The sequence below is a fragment of the Xenopus tropicalis genome, chromosome 3 (assembly GCF_000004195.4).
Source record: "Xenopus tropicalis strain Nigerian chromosome 3, UCB_Xtro_10.0, whole genome shotgun sequence".
NCBI lineage: Eukaryota > Metazoa > Chordata > Amphibia > Anura > Pipidae > Xenopus > Xenopus tropicalis.
The window spans coordinates 153,808,972-153,831,887 of record NC_030679.2 but is presented as its reverse complement, the minus strand read 5'-3'; the positions used below and the strand labels follow the sequence as shown (position 1 = coordinate 153,831,887).

The window sequence follows — 22,916 nt, the reverse complement described above, 5'->3', positions numbered from 1 at the left end:
GTGCTTCCCTCTCTATTACCGGTCCCCTACTGGGATTACCGGCTAAACCAAAAACACAACTCCCCAGAGTCACAGTACCTTGTGAGAGTCCTTCTCTTTGGGAGAAAATGCTCCAAGCTGCTTTAGGCAGGCACAGACCCTCACACAGCAAGTTCAGTTCACAGTCTCAGCTCCAGCCCCCCACTCTCTCTGACTGCAGGCCTATCTAGCCTGCTAATTATTGCCCAGGTGTGATTCCTTTGGGGAATTAACCCACTCAGCACCACTATACATGAGGGAGTAGGAGATGAACCTAGGGGAAATATATCTCCCTTCCACCTGTTTACCTGTTACCGGTTCACAATATATATATATATATATATATATATATATATATATATATATATTTTCTGGTGTAAGGGTATGTAGATCTCATTCCTCATTTATATATATAAATACATTACAGGTATATAGGTAAATACAGTACAGGTATAGTATATATAAATACAGTATAGGTATAATATATATAAATAGAGTACAGGTATATAGGTAAATAGAGTACAGGTATAGTATATATAAATAGAGTACAGGTATAGTATATATAAATAGAGTACAGGTATAGTTTATATAAATTCAGTACGGGTATAGTATATATAAATACAATACAGGTATAGTATATATATATATAAATAGAGTACAGGTATAGTATATATAAATACAGTACAGGTATAGTATATATAAATACAGTACAGGTATAGTATATATATAAATACAGTACAGGTATAGTATATATAAATACAGTACAGGTATACTATATATAAATACAGTACAGTTATAGTGTATATAAATTCAGTACGGGTATAGTATATATAAATACAATACAGGTATAGTATATATATAAATACAGTACAGGTATAGTATATATAAATACAGTACAGGTATAGTATATATAAATACAGTACAGGTATAGTGTATATATAAATACAGTATAGGTATAGTATATATAAATACAGTACAGGTGTAGTATATATAAATTCAGTACGGGTATAGTATATTAAAATACAGTACAGGTATATAGGTAAATACAGTACAGGTATAGTATATATAAATACAGTACAGGTATAGTATATATAAATACAGTACAGGTATAGTATATATAAATACAGTACAGGTATAGTGTATATAAATTCAGTACGGGTATAGTATATTTAAATACAGTACGGGTATAGTATATTTAAATACAGTACAGGTATAGTATATATAAATACAGTACGGGTATATAGGTAAATACAGTACAGGTATATAGGTAAATACAGTACAGGTATAGTACATTTAAATACAGTACAGGTATAGTATATATAAATACAGTACGGGTATATAGGTAAATACAGTACAGGTATAGTATATATAAATACAGTACAGGTATAGTATATATAAATACAGTACGGGTATATAGGTAAATACAGTACAGGTATAGTATATATAAATACAGTATAGGTATAGTATATATAAATACAGTACGGTGTAGTATATATAAATTCAGTACGGGTATAGTATATTTAAATACAGTACAGGTATATAGGTAAATACAGTACAGGTATAGTATATATAAATACAGTACGGGTATAGTATATATATATATATATATATATATATATATATATATATATATATAAATACAGTACGGGTATAGTATATATAAATTCAGTACGGGTATAGTATATATAAATTCAGTACGGGTATAGTATATTTAAATACAGTACGGGTATAGTATATATAAATACAGTACGGGTATATAGGTAAATACAGTACAGGTATAGTTAATATAAATACAGTACGGGTATAGTATATATATAAATACAGTACGGGTATAGTATATATAAATACAGTACGGGTATAGTATATATAAATACAGTACAGGTATAGTATATATATATACAGTACAGGTATAGTATATATAAATACAGTACAGGTATAGTATATATAAATACAGTACAGGTATAGTATATATATAAATACAGTACAGGTATAGTATATATAAATACAGTATAGGTATAATATATATAAATAGAGTACAGGTATATAGGTAAATAGAGTACAGGTATAGTATATATAAATAGAGTACAGGTATAGTATATATAAATACAGTACAGGTATAGTTTATATAAATTCAGTACGGGTATAGTATATATAAATACAATACAGGTATAGTATATATATATATATATATATATATATATATATATATATAAATAGAGTACAGGTATAGTATATATAAATAGAGTACAGGTATAGTATATATAAATACAGTACAGGTATAGTATATATATAAATACAGTACAGGTATAGTATATATAAATACAGTACAGGTATACTATATATAAATACAGTACAGTTATAGTGTATATAAATTCAGTACGGGTATAGTATATATAAATACAATACAGGTATAGTATATATATAAATACAGTACAGGTATAGTATATATAAATACAGTACAGGTATAGTATATATAAATACAGTACAGGTATAGTGTATATATAAATACAGTATAGGTATAGTATATATAAATACAGTACAGGTGTAGTATATATAAATTCAGTACGGGTATAGTATATTAAAATACAGTACAGGTATATAGGTAAATACAGTACAGGTATAGTATATATAAATACAGTAAAGGTATAGTGTATATAAATTCAGTACGGGTATAGTATATTTAAATACAGTACGGGTATAGTATATTTAAATACAGTACAGGTATAGTATATATAAATACAGTACGGGTATATAGGTAAATACAGTACAGGTATATAGGTAAATACAGTACAGGTATAGTACATTTAAATACAGTACAGGTATAGTATATATAAATACAGTACGGGTATATAGGTAAATACAGTACAGGTATAGTATATATAAATACAGTACAGGTATAGTATATATAAATACAGTACGGGTATATAGGTAAATACAGTACAGGTATAGTATATATAAATACAGTATAGGTATAGTATATATAAATACAGTACGGTGTAGTATATATAAATTCAGTACGGGTATAGTATATTTAAATACAGTACAGGTATATAGGTAAATACAGTACAGGTATAGTATATATAAATACAGTACGGGTATAGTATATATATATATATATATATATATAAATACAGTACGGGTATAGTATATATAAATACAGTACGGGTATAGTATATATAAATTCAGTACGGGTATAGTATATATAAATTCAGTACGGGTATAGTATATATAAATTCAGTACGGGTATAGTATATTTAAATACAGTACGGGTATAGTATATATAAATACAGTACGGGTATAGTATATATATAAATACAGTACAGGTATAGTATATATAAATACAGTAAGGATATAGTATATATAAATACAGTACGGGTATAGTATATATATATATAAATACAGTACGGGTATAGTATATATAAATACAGTACAGGTATAGTATATATATATAAATACAGTACGGGTATAGTATATATAAATACAGTACAGGTATAGTATATATAAATACAGAACAGGTATAGTATATATATAGTATATATATAAATACAGTACAGGTATAGTATATATAAATACAGTACAGATATATAGGTAAATAGAGTACAGGTATAGTATATATAAATACAGTACGGGTATAGTATATATAAATACAGTACGGGTATAGTATATATATATATATATATATATATATATATATGAATACAGTATAGGTATAGTATATATAAATACAGTACAGGTATAGTATAAATAAATACAGTACGGGTATAGTGTATATAAATACAGTACGGGTATAGTATATATAAATACAGTATGGGTATAGTGTATATAAATACAGTACAGGTATAGTATATATAAATACAGAATAGGTATAGTATATATAAATACAGTACAGGTATATATATATAAATACAGTACAGGTATAGTATATATAAATACAGTATAGGTATAGTAAATATAAATACAGTACAACTATATAGGTAAATACAGTACAGGTATAGTATATATAAATAAAGTACAGTGAGTGGTATATATATATAGTAATAATAATATATTGTCTGTGCACATGAGTGAGTGTGGGTGGGATATATACATAGTAATAATAATATATTGTCTGTGCACATGAGTGAGTGTGAGTGGGGTATATAAATAGTAATAATAATATATTGTCTGTGCCCATAAGTGAGTGTGAGTGGGATATATACATAGTAATAATAATATATTGTCTGTGCACATGAGTGTGAGTGGGATATATACATAGTAATAATAATATATTGTCAGTGCACATTAGTGTGAGTGCCTGTCGGTATGAGTGGAAGCCAGGGCTAACGTGCTGTTTGTCTCTCAGCCCCAGTTTGAGACAGAGCTGTCGGAGCTGAGCTTGGTGAGAAGTGAGATCAACCTGGCGCTCAGCAGTCTCGGCGCTTGGATGAAGGACGAGTTTGTGGCCAAAAACCTGGTAAGTACAGAAAGGGATTTAGGGGATGGGCCACCGTACCTACTGGGGATATTCATTCATGTATGGGGTATGTGCCATAGCTTATGGGCCAAATGGGACACCGTACCTACTGGGGATAATTATTCATGTATGGGGTATGTGCCATAGCTTATGGGCCAAATGGGACACTGTACCTACTGGGGATATTCATTCATGTATGGGGTATGTGCCATAGCTTATGGGCCAAATGGGACACTGTACCTACTGGGGATATTCATTCATGTATGGGGTATGTGCCATAGCTTATGGGCCAAATGGGAAACTGTACCTACTGGGGATATTCATTTATGTATGGGGTATGTGCCATAGCTTATGGGCCAAATGGGACACCTTACCTACTGGGGGATATTCATTCATGTATGGGGTATGTGCCATAGCTTATGGGCCAAATGGGACACCTTACCTACTGGGGATATTCATTCATGTATGGGGTATGTGCCATAGCTTATGGGCCAAATGGGACACCGTACCTACTGGGGATATTCATTCATGTATGGGGTATGTGCCATAGCTTATGGGCCAAATGGGACACCGTACCTACTGGGGATATTCATTCATGTATGGGGTATGTGCCATAGCTTATGGGCCAAATTGGACACTGTACCTACTGGGGATATTCATTCATGTATGGGGTATGTGCCATAGCTTATGGGCCAAATGGGACACTGTACCTACTGGGGATATTCATTCATGTATGGGGTATGTGCCATAGCTTATGGGCCAAATGGGACACTGTACCTACTGGGGATATTCATTTATGTATGGGGTATGTGCCATAGCTTATGGGCCAAATGGGACACCTTACCTACTGGGGGATATTCATTCATGTATGGGGTATGTGCCATAGCTTATGGGCCGAATGGGACACCTTACCTACTGGGGATATTCAATCATGTATGGGGTATGTGCCATAGCTTATGGGCCAAATGGGACACCGTACCTACTGGGGATATTCATTCATGTATGGGGTATGTGCCATAGCTTATGGGCCAAATGGGACACCTTACCTACTGGGGGATATTCATTCATGTATGGGGTATGTGCCATAGCTTATGGGCCAAATGGGACACCTTACCTACTGGGGATATTCAATCATGTATGGGGTATGTGCTATAGCTTATGGGCCAAATGGGACACCGTACCTACTGGGGATATTCATTCATGTATGGGGTATGTGCCATAGCTTATGGGCCAAATGGGACACCGTACCTACTGGGGATATTCATTCATGTATGGGGTATGTGCCATAGCTTATGGGCCAAATGGGACACCGTACCTACTGGGGATATTCATTCATGTATGGGGTATGTGCCATAGCTTATGGGCCAAATTGGACACTGTACCTACTGGGGATATTCATTCATGTATGGGGTATGTGCCATAGCTTATGGGCCAAATTGGACACTGTACCTACTGGGGATATTCATTCATGTATGGGGTATGTGCCATAACTTATGGGCCAAATGGGACACCGTACCTACTGGGGATATACATTCATGTATGGGGTATGTGCCATAGCTTATGGGCCAAATGGGACACCTTACCTACTGGGGATATACATTCATGTATGGGGTATGTGCCATAGCTTATGGGCCAAATGAGACACTGTACATACTGGGGAAATGAATCAGACATTTACCTGAAATAAAAGTAACATTTTTTGGACTCTGGTGACTCCACCTTTGGCCAAAGACCCTTTTGCATTTTCCCTGCAGCCGGAACAGAATATTGATGCATTTAAAGGCTGGGTGGTTGCCTATTGGTTCAGTGTAGGCCCAGTATACATTATGTTTGCTGGATTGTGATTGGGTGCATCCATGGGTGCCAATTTGGGTAACCAAAGGTCTACATCCCTATGTTCCCACATCATCCCTCTCAGCACTGCCACATTGGGTGAAACCTTTGATCAGAACCACATGATACTGGCAAAGTTCTGCTACACTTCTTGGGCAATATGCAAAGTGTGTTCAGCTCATCACCCAATTGTCTGATCCTTCATGGAGCAGCCGGAAAGGAAATAAATGGCCTAACAGTAGAAGGATGGGCACTTATTGATACATGGATCGTCAGAGCTTTAGGGATCAGAAGCCTCTGGGCTACAAGTTTAACCCATTTAATCTTTACAACCGAATCATTCGCTGGGTTTTAGCTAAATATGAAATGAATGCAATTCCTGCTTTGGAACAGGCCACGACATTTGACACTGCTTTTATACGGAAAGACCCATTTGGCGTGGTGCTTATCATTGGGCCGTGGAACTATCCTGTGCATCTCACACTGCTTCCCCTGGTTGGGGCAATAGCTGCTGGTAAGTACTGCTTAGTTATAGTAACCTAATCACTATGGGACTGAGCTTCTATCAAGGCTGAATGCTGCATCCAGGCTCATAGCCTGAATGGCTTCATAGCACCCGGGATTTTATGGTACGTGTCTGGGTGATTCTCTTGAAGATGAATTTATCCCTAAAGCTGGCCATACACCTTACAATTATGATCTTTCCTGCGGCCATTGGAACGTTCGCCAGACCCTTTTCAATGAAGGATCCCCCCAACACACTAACATTTAGGGGCAGATTTATTAAGACACGGACACTCTGAACGTATTTTCGTCGAATTTTTCGGCGATTGTGCGACTTTTTCGTACGCTTGCGCGAAAAAATCGGTTTTTCCCGCTGTTTACAATAGTTTGGTATGAACATTTTGTGACTTTCGGATCGCCAATATGATATTATGGTGACTAATACGATTTTTTCGTAAGCATTTTTGTGATATTTGCGATCTTCAGAAATTATCATATCCAATCCGAATTTTTTCCATTCGGGATTCAAACTCATGTTTTAATGAATCAGCCCCTTAGTGTATAACTTACATTTGTATTATTTCTACCCAAGTTTATAACACTAAACCCAATTTGCCAGTTTGCAAGTTGTAGCATCCTGCATGGAACTTATAGTTTTGCACAATTTAGTGTCATCAGCAGAAACAGTACTGTCTATGCCCACCTCCAGGTCATTAATAAACAAGTTAAACAGCAAAGGCCCAAGGACTGACCCCTGCGGTACCCACTAACCACACTGGTCCAATTAGAAACTGTTCCATTTCCCCCCACTCTGTGTAATCTATCCTTCAGCCAGTTCTCTATCCAATTACAAATATTAAGTTCTAGGCCAATATTCCTCAATTTTATAATTAACTTTCTGTGAGGTACTGTATCAAACGCTTTAGCAAAGTACAAGTAGATCCCATCCACTGCCATTCCAGCATCGAGGTTCCTGCTCACCTCCTCATAAAAGGCAATTAAAGTAGTCTGACAAGATCTGTTACCCATAAAACCATGTGGCACAAACTTATAATATTGTGAACTGCAATGTATTCAAGTACCCTATCCCTTATTACCCCTTCCAAAAGCTTTCCTACTACTGATGTCAGACTAACAGGCCTATAGTTTACAGGCTGAGAACGGGATCCCTTTTTGAATAACGGCACCACATTAGCAATTTGCCAGTCTCTTGGCACCATGCCAGACCTCAATGAATCCTGGGAAATTAAACGTTTGGCAATCGCAGAGCTTAGCCAGCCTGGTTAGTACCCTGGGATGAATCCCATCCAGTCCTGGACCTTTGTTTACCTTTACATGTTCAATTCTCCCCTGAGTAACCCATCAATTTAACTCTAAGAAACATTGAATGATTCTACCCTAATGCTCCTCTCTAATCACTTTTAATGGATGCTGATTTTAGCAGTACGTATAACTCATTGGGGGATGTTCATTTATGGGTGTTTGATCAATCTTAGCACAAGGTACTTTGTTGTTAATTACAAATGAACTCTAGCTCTTCTGTTATCTTCTAAGCCAATACAGTCACCCATATTATTGCCCCAACACAAGAGAGACCAATGCAGTTTTCTACTGGCAGAGCCACATCCCAGTCCAACAGATAATTAGCAGGTACCTGGCCCAGTGGGTAATACCAGTGACTGGAGCAGCTGTAATGGGAAACAGACATCATTATTCCCTTGATACTTCTGGGATGGGGCCCTGAAAAGAAACCCCTTTGGCTGTAGTGGGATATTGCTTTTTGGTGCAGATGTGTCATTCTTGTGTTTTCCTTTAGGCAACTGTGTGATCATTAAGCCGTCAGAGATCAGTCAGAACACTGAAAGACTCCTGGCAGAACATCTTCCCCGCTATCTAGACAAGGTCTGTCTTATATGAAAAACCCAACGGGTTGAGGGTGGGTCAGTGAGGGAGCCCGTGGGCTTCTGTTGGAAAGGGGCCACTCCTGCCATAAAGTGAGAACTTTACCCCAGGCTCAGGGGGCAATGAACTGCCAGTTACCATGGCGGCAAAATACCCACTCCAACGCCAACATGTTGACCAAGGCTATTGTGTTAGTCAAAACTCGCACTGCATCTGAGCTTACATTTTCCACCCTAACACCCCAATAGGGGCTGATTACTTACCCTCTGCGCTACCTGTTTACCCAGCATTGTGCAGACTCAACTTTCTACTCACACTCACACCCCTCTTGGTTAGAGGTACGGGGAGAGGTTAGAGGTAGGGGGATAGGTTAGGGGTACGAGGAGAGCTTAGAGGTAAGGGGAGAGGTTAGAGGTAGGGGGAGAGGTTAGAGGTAGGGGGAGAGGTTAGAGGTACGGGGATAGGTTAGAGGTACGGGGAGAGGTTAGAGGTAGGGGGATAGGTTAGAGGTAGGGGGATAGGTTAGAGGTAGGGGGATAGGTTAGAGGTACGAGGAGAGGTTAGAGGTAGGGGGAGAGGTTAGAGGTACGGGGAGAGGTTAGAGGTAGGGGGATAGGTTAGAGGTAGGGGGAGAGGTTAGAGGTACGGGGAGACGTTAGAGGTATGGGGAGAGGTTAGAGGTACAGGTTAGAGGTACGGGGAGAGGTACGAGGAGAGGTTAGAGGTAGGGGGAGAGGTTAGAGGTAGGGGGAGAGGTTAGAGGTACGGGAAGAGGTTTGAGGTACGGGGAGAGGTTAGAGGTAGGGGGATAGGTTAGAGGTAGGGGGATAGGTTAGAGGTACGGGGATAGGTTAGAGGTACGAGGAGAGGTTAGAGGTAGGGGGAGAGGTTAGAGGTAGGGGGAGAGGTTAGAGGTAGGGGGATAGGTTAGAGGTAGGGGGAGAGGTTAGAGGTACGAAGAGAGGTTAGAGGTAGGGGGAGAGGATAGAGGTAGAGGGAGAGGTTAGAGGTAGGGGGAGAGGTTAGAGGTACGAGGAGAGGTTAGAGGTACGGGGACAGGTTAGAGGTACGGGGAGAGGTTAGAGGTAGGGGGAGAGGTTAGAGGTAGGGGGATAGGTTAGAGGTAGGGGGAGAGGTTAGAGGTACGAAGAGAGGTTAGAGGTAGGGGGAGAGGATAGAGGTAGAGGGAGAGGTTAGAGGTAGGGGGAGAGGTTAGAGGTACGAGGAGAGGTTAGAGGTACGAGGACAGGTTAGAGGTACGGGGAGAGGTTAGAGGTAGGGGGAGAGGTTAGAGGTACGAGGAGAGGTTAGAGGTAGGGGGAGAGGTTAGAGGTACGAGGAGAGGTTAGAGGTAGGGGGAGAGGTTAGAGGTACGAGGACAGGTTAGAGGTACGGGGAGAGGATAGAGGTACGGGGAGAGGTTAGAGGTACGGGGAGAGGTTAGAGGTAGGGGGAGAGGTTAGAGGTACGGGGAGAGGTTAGAGGTACGGGGAGAGGTTAGAGGTAGGGGGAGAGGTTAGAGGTACGGGGAGAGGTTAGAGGTAGGGGGATAAGTTAGAGGTACGAGGAGAGGTTGGATGTTCAAGGGGAACCTAAGGAGAAAAAACAAAGTCAATGTATGGGTTAGATATACAAGGTAAATATAATGTAAATAACGGGTAATACGGGCAGGGGAAATCTAACTCTAATGGATGAGTTGGGCGTAGGGATTCGCTGAATCCAGGATTCGGTTTGGGATTCGGCCAAGATTCGCCTTTCTCAGCAGGTGCGGCTGAATCCTTGTGCCTGGCCAAACCCAATTCAAATCCAAAGCAACACTTCGTAACGTAAACACGGAGATTGGACATTTTTCTCTTTAACCCTCTGAAGCCTAATTTGCATAAGCAACATAGTTACATAGGGTTGAAAAAAGACCAGTGTCCATCAAGTTCAACCCATCTAAGTAAACCCAGCACACCTAACCCACACCTACCAATCTATACACTAACATACATAAACTATAAATACAACCACTAGTACTAACTGTAGATATTAGTATCACAATAGCCTTGGATATTCTGATTGATCAAGAACTCATCTAGGCCCCTCTTAAAGGCATTAACAGAATCTGCCATTACCACATCACTAGGAAGGGCATTCCACAACCTCACTGCCCTCACCGTGAAAAACCACCTACGCTGCTTCAAATGGAAGCTCCGTTCCTCTAATCTAAAGGGGTGACCTCTGGTGCGTTGATTGTTTTTATGGGAAAAAAGAACATCCCCCAACTGCCTATAATCCCCTCTAATGTACTTGTACAGAGTAATCATGTCCCCTCGCAAGCGCCTCTTTTCCAGAGAAAACAACCTCAACCTCGACAGTCTCACCTCATAGTTTAAATCTTCCATCCCCTTAACCAGTTTAGTTGCACGTCTCTGCACTTTCTCCAGCTCATTAATATCCCTCTTAAGGACTGGAGCCCAAAACTGCACCGCATACTCAAGGTGAGGCCTTACCAGGGACCTATAAAGGGGCAAAATGATGTTCTCATCCCTTGAGTCAATTTTTTTATACAAGACAGCACTTTATTTGCTTTAGTAGCCACAGAATGACACTGCCTGGTATTAGACAACTTGTTATCAACAAAAACCCTAGATCCTTCTCCATTAAGGATACCCCCAACACACTACCATTCAATAGATAGTTTGCGTTTATATTATTTCTACCAAAATGCATAACTTTGCACTTATCAACATTGAACCTCATTTTCCAGTTTGCTGCCCAGTTTTCCAATTTTGTCAAATCGCTCTGCAAAGCGGCAGCATCCTGCATGGAACTTATAGTTTTGCACAATTTTGTGTCATCAGCAAAAATAGAAACAGTACTGTCTATGCCCACCTCCAGGTCATTAATAAACAAGTTAAAAAGCAAAGGCCCAAGGACTGACCCCTGCGGTACTCCACTAACCACACTGGTCCAATTAGAAAATGTTCCATTTACAACCACTCTTTGTACTCTATCCTTCAGCCAGTTCTCTATCCAATTACAAATATTATGTTCTAGGCCAATATTCCTTAATTTGATCATTAACCTTCTGTGAGGTACTGTATCAAACGCTTTAGCAAAGTCCAAGTAGATGACATCAACTGCCATTCCAGCATCAAGGTTCCTACTCACCTCCTCATAAAAGGCGACTAAATTAGTCTGGCAAGATCTGTTACACATAAAACCATGCTGGCACAAACTAATAGTATTGTGAACTGCAATGTATTCAAGTACCCTATCCCTTATTACCCCTTCCAAAAGTTTTCCTACTACTGATGTCAGACTAACAGGCCTATAGTTTTCAGGCTGAGAACGGGATCCCTTTTTAAATAATGGCACCACATTAGCAATCCGCCAGTCTCTCGGCACCATGCCAGACCTCAATGAATCCTGAAAAATTAAGTGAAGAGGTTTGGCAATCACAGCGCTCAGCTCATTTAATACCCTGGGATGAATCCCATCCGGCCCTGGACCTTTGTTTACCTTTACATGTTCAAGTCTCTTTTGAATTTCCTCCCGAGTGACCCATGCGCCAGTAGCTAAATTACTAGAACTGGGCATATTACAAGGGAAGCCTTCATTATCTGGCTCCTCAGATGTGTAGACAGATGAAAAATAAGAGTTCAAAATTTCAGCTTTTTCCCCGTTCTCAAAACATAGTAATAATATAAGGAATAAATATAACATAGTAATAATATAAGGAATAAATATAACATAGTAATAATATAAGGCAGGGATCGGGAACCTTTTTAGCTGAGTGAGCCATAAACACCACATATTTTAAAATGTAATTGCGTGAAAGCCATACAATGGCCAACGGGAGCTAGGCCGAAGCCGGGGCCTCGATTTGCGGCTACCTGCGGAGGACAATGCGGCTTCAAGCCCATGTGGCTGCGGATGCTGCGGGGCAAGGTAGGGTGGGTGTCATCTTTAGCTGTTCAATATGGCTTGTTAGTGGTATAACTAGAGGGCTACCTAGCACAGTGCACAGTTGGCTTCTCTTTGTAGCCCCAACAGAGGCATAGTAGCCACATTTTATTTTAAATTCAAGCATGAACTGTCACAGGTTTCTGTTCCAATGTCCCCTCAGTTCCCTGGGCCCTGGTTCAAGTGCAACCTAGTAAGGATGCCAGATGTGGAGGAGGGCGTAGCCTGCGCTCGGCGGATAGAAGACGTGTTCTAAGGCTTAGAATACGTCTTCTATCCGCCGAGTGCAAGCCACGCCCCCGTTATTTTTTTTATTAAATATTTGGCAGCGAGCCAGATGCAGCCATCAAAAGAGCCACATCTGGCTCCCGAGCCATAGGTTCCCTACCCCTGATATAAGGAATAAATATAACATAGTAATAATATAAGGAATAAATATAACATAGTAATATAAGGAATAAATATAACATAGTAATATAAGGAATAAATATAACATAGTAATAATATAAGGAATAAATATAACATAGTAATAATATAAGGAATAAATATAACATAGTAATACTATACACATAATAAGAAAGGCCGAGCGCCCAGATCAGCTACAGAATATATATAATATACAATATCTCCCCGTGTTACAGGACTGCTTTGCGGTGCTCTGCGCTGGGGCGGAAGACACATCTCGGCTACTTGAGAACAAATTTGATTATATTTTCTTTACAGGTAAATAAATTGCTTAAGAACTGGCTGATAAACAGGCACCAACGTGCTTTATATCAATGTAAACTGTCCATTATTAAGTGAACAAGTGCTGATATTGATGAAGGGGAGTATTGGGATTGTCTCCACTAATTGCACCATTATTTCTACCCCCAGCTTTAACACTATAATTAGATTCACATTTATAATTTCTATTATAATATTTATAATAAATACACAGTGGTACCCAGAGCAGCATGAAGTGGGGATGTGTGTGTAGCTGCAATATTTACCTTAATTAAATTGCCCTTAAGTCTATGTGTGTAGGTTGGTAGAGCAAGATTATATATATAATATACAGCAATACCCTATAGCAATATACTTACTGGGGTACTAACCCTCGCACACGTGGGCATTAGAGCTAGTAATATATAGCAATACCCTATAGCAATGTACTTACTGGGGTACTAACCCTCGCACAAGTGGGCATTAGAGCTAGTAATATATAGCAATACCCTATAGCAATGTACTTACTGGGGTACTAACCCTCACACGGGGGCATTAGAGCTAGTAATATAAATCAATACCCTATAGCAATGTACTTACTGGGGTACTAACCCTCACACACAGGGGCATTAGAGCTAGTAATATATATCAATACCCTATAGCAATGTACTTACTGGGGTACTAACCCTCACACGGGGGCATTAGAGCCAGTAATATATAGTAATACCCCATAGCAATGTACTTACTGGGGTACTAACCCTCACGCACGGGGGCATTAGAGCCAGTAATATATAGCAATACCCTATAGCAATGTACTTACTGGGGTACTAACCCTCGCACACGTGGGCATTAGAGCTAGTAATATATAGCAATACCCTATAGCAATGTACTTACTGGGGTACTAACCCTCACACGGGGGCATTAGAGCTAGTAATATATAGCAATACCTTATAGCAATGTACTTACTGGGTACTAACCCTCACACACGGGGGCATTAGAGCCAGTAATATATAGCAATACCCTATAGCAATGTACTTACTGGGGTACTAACCCTCGCACACGTGGGCATTAGAGCTAGTAATATATAGCAATACCCTATAGCAATGTACTTACTGGGGTACTAACCCTCACACGGGGGCATTAGAGCTAGTAATATATAGCAATACCCTATAGCAATGTACTTACTGGGTACTAACCCTCACACACGGGGGCATTAGAGCTAATAATATATATCAATACCCCATAGCAATGTACTTACTGGGTACTAACCCTCACACATGGGGGCATTAGAGCCAGTAATATATAGCAATACCCTATAGCAATGTACTTACTGGGGTACTAACCCTCGCACACGTGGGCATTAGAGCTAGTAATATATAGCAATACCCTATAGCAATGTACTTACTGGGGTACTAACCCTCACACGGGGGCATTAGAGCCAGTAATATATAGCAATACCCCATAGCAATGTACTTACTGGGGTACTAACCCTCACACACGGGGGCATTAGAGCCAGTAATATATAGCAATACCCCATAGCAATGTACTTACCGGGTACTAACCCTCACACATGGGGGCATTAGAGCCAGTAATATATAATAATACCCTATAGCAATGTACTTAATGGGGTACTAACCCTCACACACGGGGGCATTAGAGCCAGTAATATATAGCAATACCCTATAGCAATGTACTTACTGGGGTACTAACCCTCACACACGGGGGCATTAGAGCCAGTAATATATAGCAATACCCTATAGCAATGTACTTACTGGGGTACTAACCCTCACACACGGGGGCATTAGAGCCAGTAATATATATCAATACCCTATAGCAATGTACTTACTGGGGTACTAACCCTCACACACGAGGGCATTAGAGCTAGTAATATATAGCAATACCCTATAGCAATGTACTTACTGGGGTACTAACCCTCACACACAGGGGCATTAAAGCTAGTAATATATAGCAATACCCTATAGCAATGTACTTAATGGGGTACTAACCCTCACACACAGGGGCATTAGAGCCAGTAATATATAGCAATACCCTATAGCAATGTACTTACTGGGGTACTAACCCTCACACACGGGGGCATTAGAGCTAGTAATATATAGCAATACCCTATAGCAATGTACTTACTGGGTACTAACCCTCACACGGGGGCATTAGAGCTAGTAATATAAATCAATACCCTATAGCAATGTACTTACTGGGGTACTAACCCTCACACACAGGGGCATTAGAGCTAGTAATATATATCAATACCCTATAGCAATGTACTTACTGGGTACTAACCCTCACACATGGGGGCATTAGAGCCAGTAATATATAGCAATACCCCATAGCAATGTACTTACTGGGGTACTAACCCTCACACACGGGGGCATTAGAGCCAGTAATATATAGCAATACCCCATAGCAATGTACTTACTGGGTACTAACCCTCACACATGGGGGCATTAGAGCCAGTAATATATAACAATACCCTATAGCAATGTACTTAATGGGGTACTAACCCTCACACACGGGGGCATTAGAGCCAGTAATATATAGCAATACCCTATAGCAATGTACTTACTGGGGTACTAACCCTCACACACGGGGGCATTAGAGCTAGTAATATATAGCAATACCCTATAGCAATGTACTTACTGGGGTACTAACCCTCACACACGGGGGCATTAGAGCCAGTAATATATATCAATACCCTATAGCAATGTACTTACTGGGGTACTAACCCTCACACACGAGGGCATTAGAGCTAGTAATATATAGCAATACCCTATAGCAATGTACTTACTGGGGTACTAACCCTCACACACAGGGGCATTAGAGCTAGTAATATATAGCAATACCCTATAGCAATGTACTTACTGGGGTACTAACCCTCACACACGGGGGCATTAGAGCTAGTAATATATAGCAATACCCTATAGCAATGTACTTACTGGGGTAGTAACCCTCACACACGGGGGCATTAGAGCCAGTAATATATATCAGTACCCTATAGCAATGTACTTACTGGGGTACTAACCCTCACACACAGGGGCATTAGAGCCAGTAATATATAGCAATACCCTATAGCAATGTAGTTACTGGGGTACTAACCCTCACACGCGGTGGCATTAGAGCTAGTAATATATAGCAATGTATATATAGCAGTGTCCAACTTCTGTGGTACCAAGGGCCGGAATTTTTCCGGCCTCCGTGGTGGAGGGCCAATAATGGAAGCTAGTTTTGCCCACTCCCCTTTTTAAAACCACACCCACTTAAAACCACACCCATGTTATTGCATGACCATAGCCATATTAATGGTGGTAGTACAGCAAAAACCTGCCATACTCTGCCTGCCCTACCCTGCCTGTGTGTGCCATACTCTGCCTGCCCTACCCCCACACACAGGCAGCATATGGCAGAGTATGGCACACACAGGCAGCCTACAGTGACACAATGCTGGCACTGCTCCTACAGTCTGCACAATAACTATATATTTAAAAACTTTTTAATTGCAGTACCACCACAGTATATGTTCTTTTTATAGTGTGTAGGGTTTATTTGTGGGTTTCTACTGCTCCTACAGTCTGAGGTGTGAACAGTTGAAGAATGTGGGTGATTACAGCCTGAGCCTGAGGTGTGAACACTGCAGGGGGTGAACAATGCAGGGATTAAAAGGTGTGAACAACACAGGGGATTACATGTTTAAACAATACAGGGGATTACAGGGGGACAGTACTGATACCATTTAAAGCGTACACAAAGGTAAGCCATCAAAGCAGCCAGACAGGTGGGGGGCCACACAGAGGGGGGTCACGGGCCGCCAGTTGGACAGCACTGCCCTATAGCAATGTACTTACTGGGGTACTAACCCTCACACACAGGGGCATTAGAGCTACAAGCCATTACTCAGTAATAATACTCAGTAATAATACTCCTGGGCTTATTCTGCAGGTAACGCACATGTTGGGAAGATTGTAATGGCTGCCGCTGCAAAGCACCTGACCCCGGTGACACTGGAACTGGGGGGCAAGAACCCCTGTTATGTGGATGAGGAGTGCGACATTAGTAATGCAGCGCGGCGCATATCTTGGTCGCGGTATTTCAATGCCGGCCAGACCTGCCTGGCTCCGGATTACGTGCTCTGCACTGAGAGAACCCGGGATCGGCTGGTCAAGGCTCTGAAGGCCACTGTGCGGGAATTCTACGGGCAGGACCCCAAGCAATCCCCTGACCTGGGCAGGATCATTAACGACAGACATTTCCGTAGGGTCTCGGCGCTCCTGTCCAGCGGAACAATCGTGACTGGGGGGCAGACAGACGAAGCAGAGAAGTATATTGGTAAGTCTTACACCCCCCAAATCATAATGCTATGTATCATAGTACTGTGCCCCCCCCCCCATATCTCCCACTGAGTAGGTTCCATCTGTAGTCTCTTGTCTCAGGGTAAGTATTCTGTAGGTACTGTCAGTACTCTCCTTGTCTTACAGTGAGTATACCTCAGGTACTGTCAATATTAAGAAATCCAAGTCCTGCTTGGGACTCCTCCGGTTACATGGGAGTAGGAGAAACACTAGGTTCTAGACCCCTTGCTTATCGTGTATTCATTTTATCAAAGCTGCTACTTATTTTGCAGCTCCCACTATTCTGATTGATGTCAAAGAGTCCGACCCAGTGATGCAGGAGGAAATCTTTGGGCCGGTTCTGCCAGTTATGACTATTGGTGGCCTCGATGCAGCTCTAGAGTTTATAAACAAACGTGAGAGACCCCTAGCGGCATATGTGTACTCCTCTAAATCCCAGGTGAGTCGGATATGGGGGTACTCCTCTAAATCCCAGTTGTCAGATATTGGGGTACTCCTCTAAATTCCAGGTGAGTCAGATATGGGGGAACTCCTCTAAATCCCAGGTGAGTCAGATATGGGGGTACTCCTCTAAATCCCAGGTGAGTCGGATATGGGGGTACTCCTCTAAATCCCAGGTGAGTCGGATATGGGGGTACTCCTCTAAATCCCAGGTGAGTCAGATATGGGGGTACTCCTCTAAATCCCAGGTGAGTCGGATATGGGGGGTACTCCTCTAAACACTAGGTCGAAGCCCATTTGGTGAATTGGGGAGTCGGGGTAATGCAAGAAGTGTGGGAAGATTTATTTACCGCAATAGCATTTAGTGCATTAGAGGCTTAAGGTGGAGTTCACTGATTGCCCCAACGCACCAGGGTAATGGGGTAGTGGGATAATGGATAATGGGGTAGTGGGATAATGGGGTAATGGATAATGGGGTAGTGGGGTAATGGGTATAATGGGGTAAGGGGGTAGTGGGATAATGGGTATAATGGGGTATTGGATAATGGGTATAATGGGGTAATGGGGTTTCTGTAGGATAGGGTAATGGATAATGGAGTAATGGGATAATGGGGTAACAGGGTTTCTGTAGGATGGATAATGGGGTAGTGGGATAATGGGTATAATAGGGTAAGGGGGTTTCTGTAGGATGGGGAGACAGAGGAAATAATTATTATTGGCATGTGACATGATTCCGTTTGTAGGTTGTGGATCGGTTTCTGGAGGGAACGAGCAGCGGGGGGTTCTGTGCCAATGACGGCTTGTTGCACAGCACGCTCATATCCTTGCCCTTTGGGGGAATTGGTAAGTGCGTTTCTGTCCCAGCCCCGCCGCACACTCCCCGGTATATATATGCCCCACCTCCAGGCACCGTGGCCATGTTTGTAACACGGATAGAGCTTATACCCCATATTGGCACTCAGGGAATTATTTTATGGCCCATAGAACATTAAAGGGGAACTAATGCAATGCTTTACAAAGAATTTGGCTAGAAATGCTGCACATTATGTATTCCCATTCTGTGGGCCCAGCAGTACCTACCTGTATTCCCGCTCTGTAGGTCCAGCAGTACCTCCCTATAGTGTTCCCGTTCTGTGGGCCCAGCAGTACCTACCTGTATTCCTGTTCTGTGGGCCCAGCAGTACCTCCCCATAGTGTTCCCATTCAGCATTACCTCCTTATAGTGTTCCCATTCTGTGGGCCCAGCAGTACGTCCCTATAGTGTTCCAGTGCTGTGGGCCCAGCAGTACCTCCCTATAGTGTTCCAGTGCTGTGGGCCCAGCAACACGTCCCTATAGTGTTTCAGTGCTGTGGGCCCAGCAGCACGTCCCTATAGTGTTCCAGTGCTGTGGGCCCAGCAGTACCTCCCTATAGTGTTCCCGTTCTGTGGGCCCAGCAGTACCTCCCTATAGTGTTCCCATTCTGTGGGCCCAGCAGTACCTCCCTATAGTGTTCCAGTGCTGTGGGCCCAGCAGTACCTCCCTATAGTGTTCCCATTCTGTGGGCCCAGCAGTACCTCCCTATAGTGTTCCCATTCTGTGGGCCCAGCAGTACCTCCCTATAGTGTTCCAGTGCTGTGGGCCCAGCAGTACCTCCCTATAGTTTTCCAGTGCTGTGGGCCCAGCAGTACCTCCCTATAGTGTTCCAGTGCTGTGGGCCCAGCAGTACCTCCCTATAGTGTTCCAGTGCTGTGGGCCCAGCAGTACCTCCCTATACTGTTCCAGTGATGTGGGCCCAGCAGTACCTCCCTATAGTGTACCAAGGAGCTGCTTCTTACCGGAGATGTTTATACACAGGGCACAGCGGCATGGGCAAGTATCATGGCAAGTTCAGCTTTGACACGTTTAGCCACCATCGTGCTTGCCTACTGCGCAGTGATGGGCGGGAGAAGCTGAACGAGATCCGATACCCCCCGTATACCGAGCAACATTTGGGAATGGCTGTCTATGCAATGGAAGTGAAGAAAGGATGGTCCTGTTCCCTTCAGTGACCCACAGGAACCTCCCTATCGGGTTCTGATATTTCTTCTCCTCATTGCTTCAACTTCAGGTTTTAACTCTTCCAATTGCTTTCTGCCATTTCCATTAATTAGTGACTGATGGTGCACAGACCGTCCCACCGTGCCCTACCCTTCCACTAATGGCCTGCCCCCGTCTCAACTACTTCTGTGCCAGCAATTCTCTGCCCACGTCTGACATCACCAGAGGAGAAAGACCTGATTTATAAATGATGGTGGAGCTGCAGGCCAGCCTGTTGTTCCCATTAAGTGCAAGTATAAATGATGATGCTAAAGTGCACTTACCTGGCTGGGGTTAGGGTTGTGCCCCCCACCTTTATCCATGGCAGCAGGGTGCTTCTGGCTTGTTCCTGACTTCGGAGGGATCCCCTCATATCAGCACAGGAACCGCCCACAGCTGCCGAGAAAAAGCTGAAAGTGGAGCTTTTAGGGATAAAAATACAAAAACAGCAGAAGTGTTAGTCTCACTGGTCTCCTTGATAGTAAGCTCTTTGGGTCAGGCACTCAGTATGTTTATCAATGAACAAAGCTACTAATAAATGACTCTATTTGCACTACTCTCCCCTTGTATGTGAGCGGGCAGCTCCACAGGTGGGGGGGGGGCCTGATCACTAATTTTTTAATATTTGTAGGCGGGGATGCTGGTCACCAATTTTTCTTTAAAACTTGTAGGGGGGCCCTGATCAGCGGTGTTTCTATTTTTTAACTTGTAGGGGAGGAATGGCCACCAATGGGTATTTTTAACTTGTAAGGCTGATGCCACACCAGGCGTAGGGCTGATTTTTTCGGCAAGCGGAAAAACGCTTGCCGAAAATTCAGCCCTACGCCTGCTACTTGTGCCTGCACCCGAATGAATGGGATACGCTCGGGTGAAGGCACAAGTAGCCGATATACGCATGAAAACGCGAGACTTTGCATTCTCTCGCGTTTTCGTGCGTATATCGGCTACTTGTGCCTTCACCCGAGCGTATCCCATTCATTCGGGTGCAGGCACAAGTAGCAGGCATAGGGCTGAATTTTCGGCAAGCGTTTTTCCGCTTGCCGAAAAAATCAGCCCTACGCCTGGTGTGGCATCAGCCTAAGGGGGCCCTGATCACCAATGTTCCTCACACAGACAGGCAGCCCCCCCACACACCACACACACGTATGTATAACCAGGTGGGCCTGATTAACTCAGCTGGCCAATCAAGAAGCCTAAAAGCCTGGCTAGGCAGCCTACAGGAGAGCTCTGACTGAGAGCCATATAGAGGTGTGTGAATCCAACATACAGGAGTCTATGTGCCTGTACACACACAGTTGCCTGTGCAGAGAGTAATATTGCTGGAATTAATGTGTCACTGGGGGAAGTATCTTTTATACACACGTTTGTTACCCCTGTATCTGGCTACTGAAGTAAGGTGTGTATCTGCCTGTGTAAACTGCACGAGGGTGAGGGGCAGGGGATCTGAGCCTGTGGGTGAGCAACCCAAATGCAAAACATAGTACATAGTAACATAGTAAGTTGGGTTGAAAAAAGACATATGTCCATCAAGTTCAACCATAATGCCTATATATAACCTGCCTAACTACTAGTTGATCCAGAGGAAGGCAAAAAAACCCATCTGAAGCCTCTCTAATTTGCCGCAGAGGGGAAAAAATTCCTTCCTGACTCCAAGATGGCAATCGGACCAGTCCCTGGATCAACTTGTACTAAGAGCTATCTCCCATACCCCTGTATTCCCTCACTTGCTAAGAATCCATCCAGCCCCTTCTTAAAGCTATATAATGTATCAGCCAGCACGACTGATTCGGGGAGGGAATTCCAGAACTTCACAGCTCTCACTGTAAAAAATCCTTTCCGAATATTTAAATGGAACCTCCCTTCTTCTAAACGAAGTGGGTGCCCTCGTGTCCGTTGGAAGGACCTACTGGTAAATAAAACATTAGAGAGGTTATTATATGATCCCTTTATATATTTATACATAGTTATCATGTCACCTCTTAAGCGTCTCTTCTCCAGCGTAAACAGACCCAACTTGGCCAGTCTTTCTTCATAACTGAGACTTTCCATACCCTTTACCAGCTTAGTTGCCCTTCTCTGGACCAAATCTAACTCAATAATGTCCCGTTTGAGCACTGGAGACCAAAACTGAACAGCATATTCTAGATGGGGCCTTACCAGCGCTCTGTAAAGGGGAAGAATAACCCCCTCCTCCCGTGAATCTACACCCTTTTTAATACAGCTCAAAACCTTGTTTGCCCTTGCAGCTGCTGCCTGGCATTGCTTGCTACAGCCAAGTTTATTATCTACAAGGACTCCAAGCTCCTTCTCCATTATGGATTTGCCTAGTGCAGTCCCATTAAGGTTATACGGGGCTTGCATATTTTTACATCCCAGGTGCATGACCTTACATTTATCCACATTAAATCTCATCTGCCACTTAGCTGCCCAGATTGCCAGTTGGCCAAGATCCTGCTGCAGGGATGTCACATCCTGGATAGAACTGACTGGGCTGCAGAGTTTTGTGTCATCTGCAAACACTGATACATTACCCATAATACCCTCCCCTAAGTCATTTATGAACAAATTAAACAAAAGTGGACCCAGTACAGAACCCTGAGGGACCCCACTGAGGACCTTACTCCAAGTAGAGAATGTGCCATTAACAACCCCCCTCTGTACCCGATCCTGTAGCCAGTTTTCTATCCATGT

The 22,916-nt window shown here is 42.2% G+C and overlaps 1 protein-coding gene across 1 annotated transcript in view; it reads left to right on the top strand.

The window, feature by feature from the left end:
* aldh3b2 (aldehyde dehydrogenase 3 family member B2) overlaps positions 1-20,778 on the top strand; it is a 29,994-nt gene extending 9,216 nt beyond the window's left edge. Inside the window, exons 3-10 of the mRNA NM_001127150.1 lie at positions 4,361-4,471; positions 6,698-6,818; positions 8,625-8,710; positions 13,303-13,384; positions 17,318-17,704; positions 18,000-18,166; positions 18,912-19,011; positions 20,004-20,778. Coding sequence (NP_001120622.1) covers positions 4,361-4,471; positions 6,698-6,818; positions 8,625-8,710; positions 13,303-13,384; positions 17,318-17,704; positions 18,000-18,166; positions 18,912-19,011; positions 20,004-20,197 — 1,248 coding nt within the window. The 3' untranslated portion in view covers positions 20,198-20,778. The remainder of the gene's footprint in view (positions 1-4,360; positions 4,472-6,697; positions 6,819-8,624; positions 8,711-13,302; positions 13,385-17,317; positions 17,705-17,999; positions 18,167-18,911; positions 19,012-20,003) is intronic.
* The last annotated feature ends 2,138 nt before the right edge of the window (positions 20,779-22,916 follow it).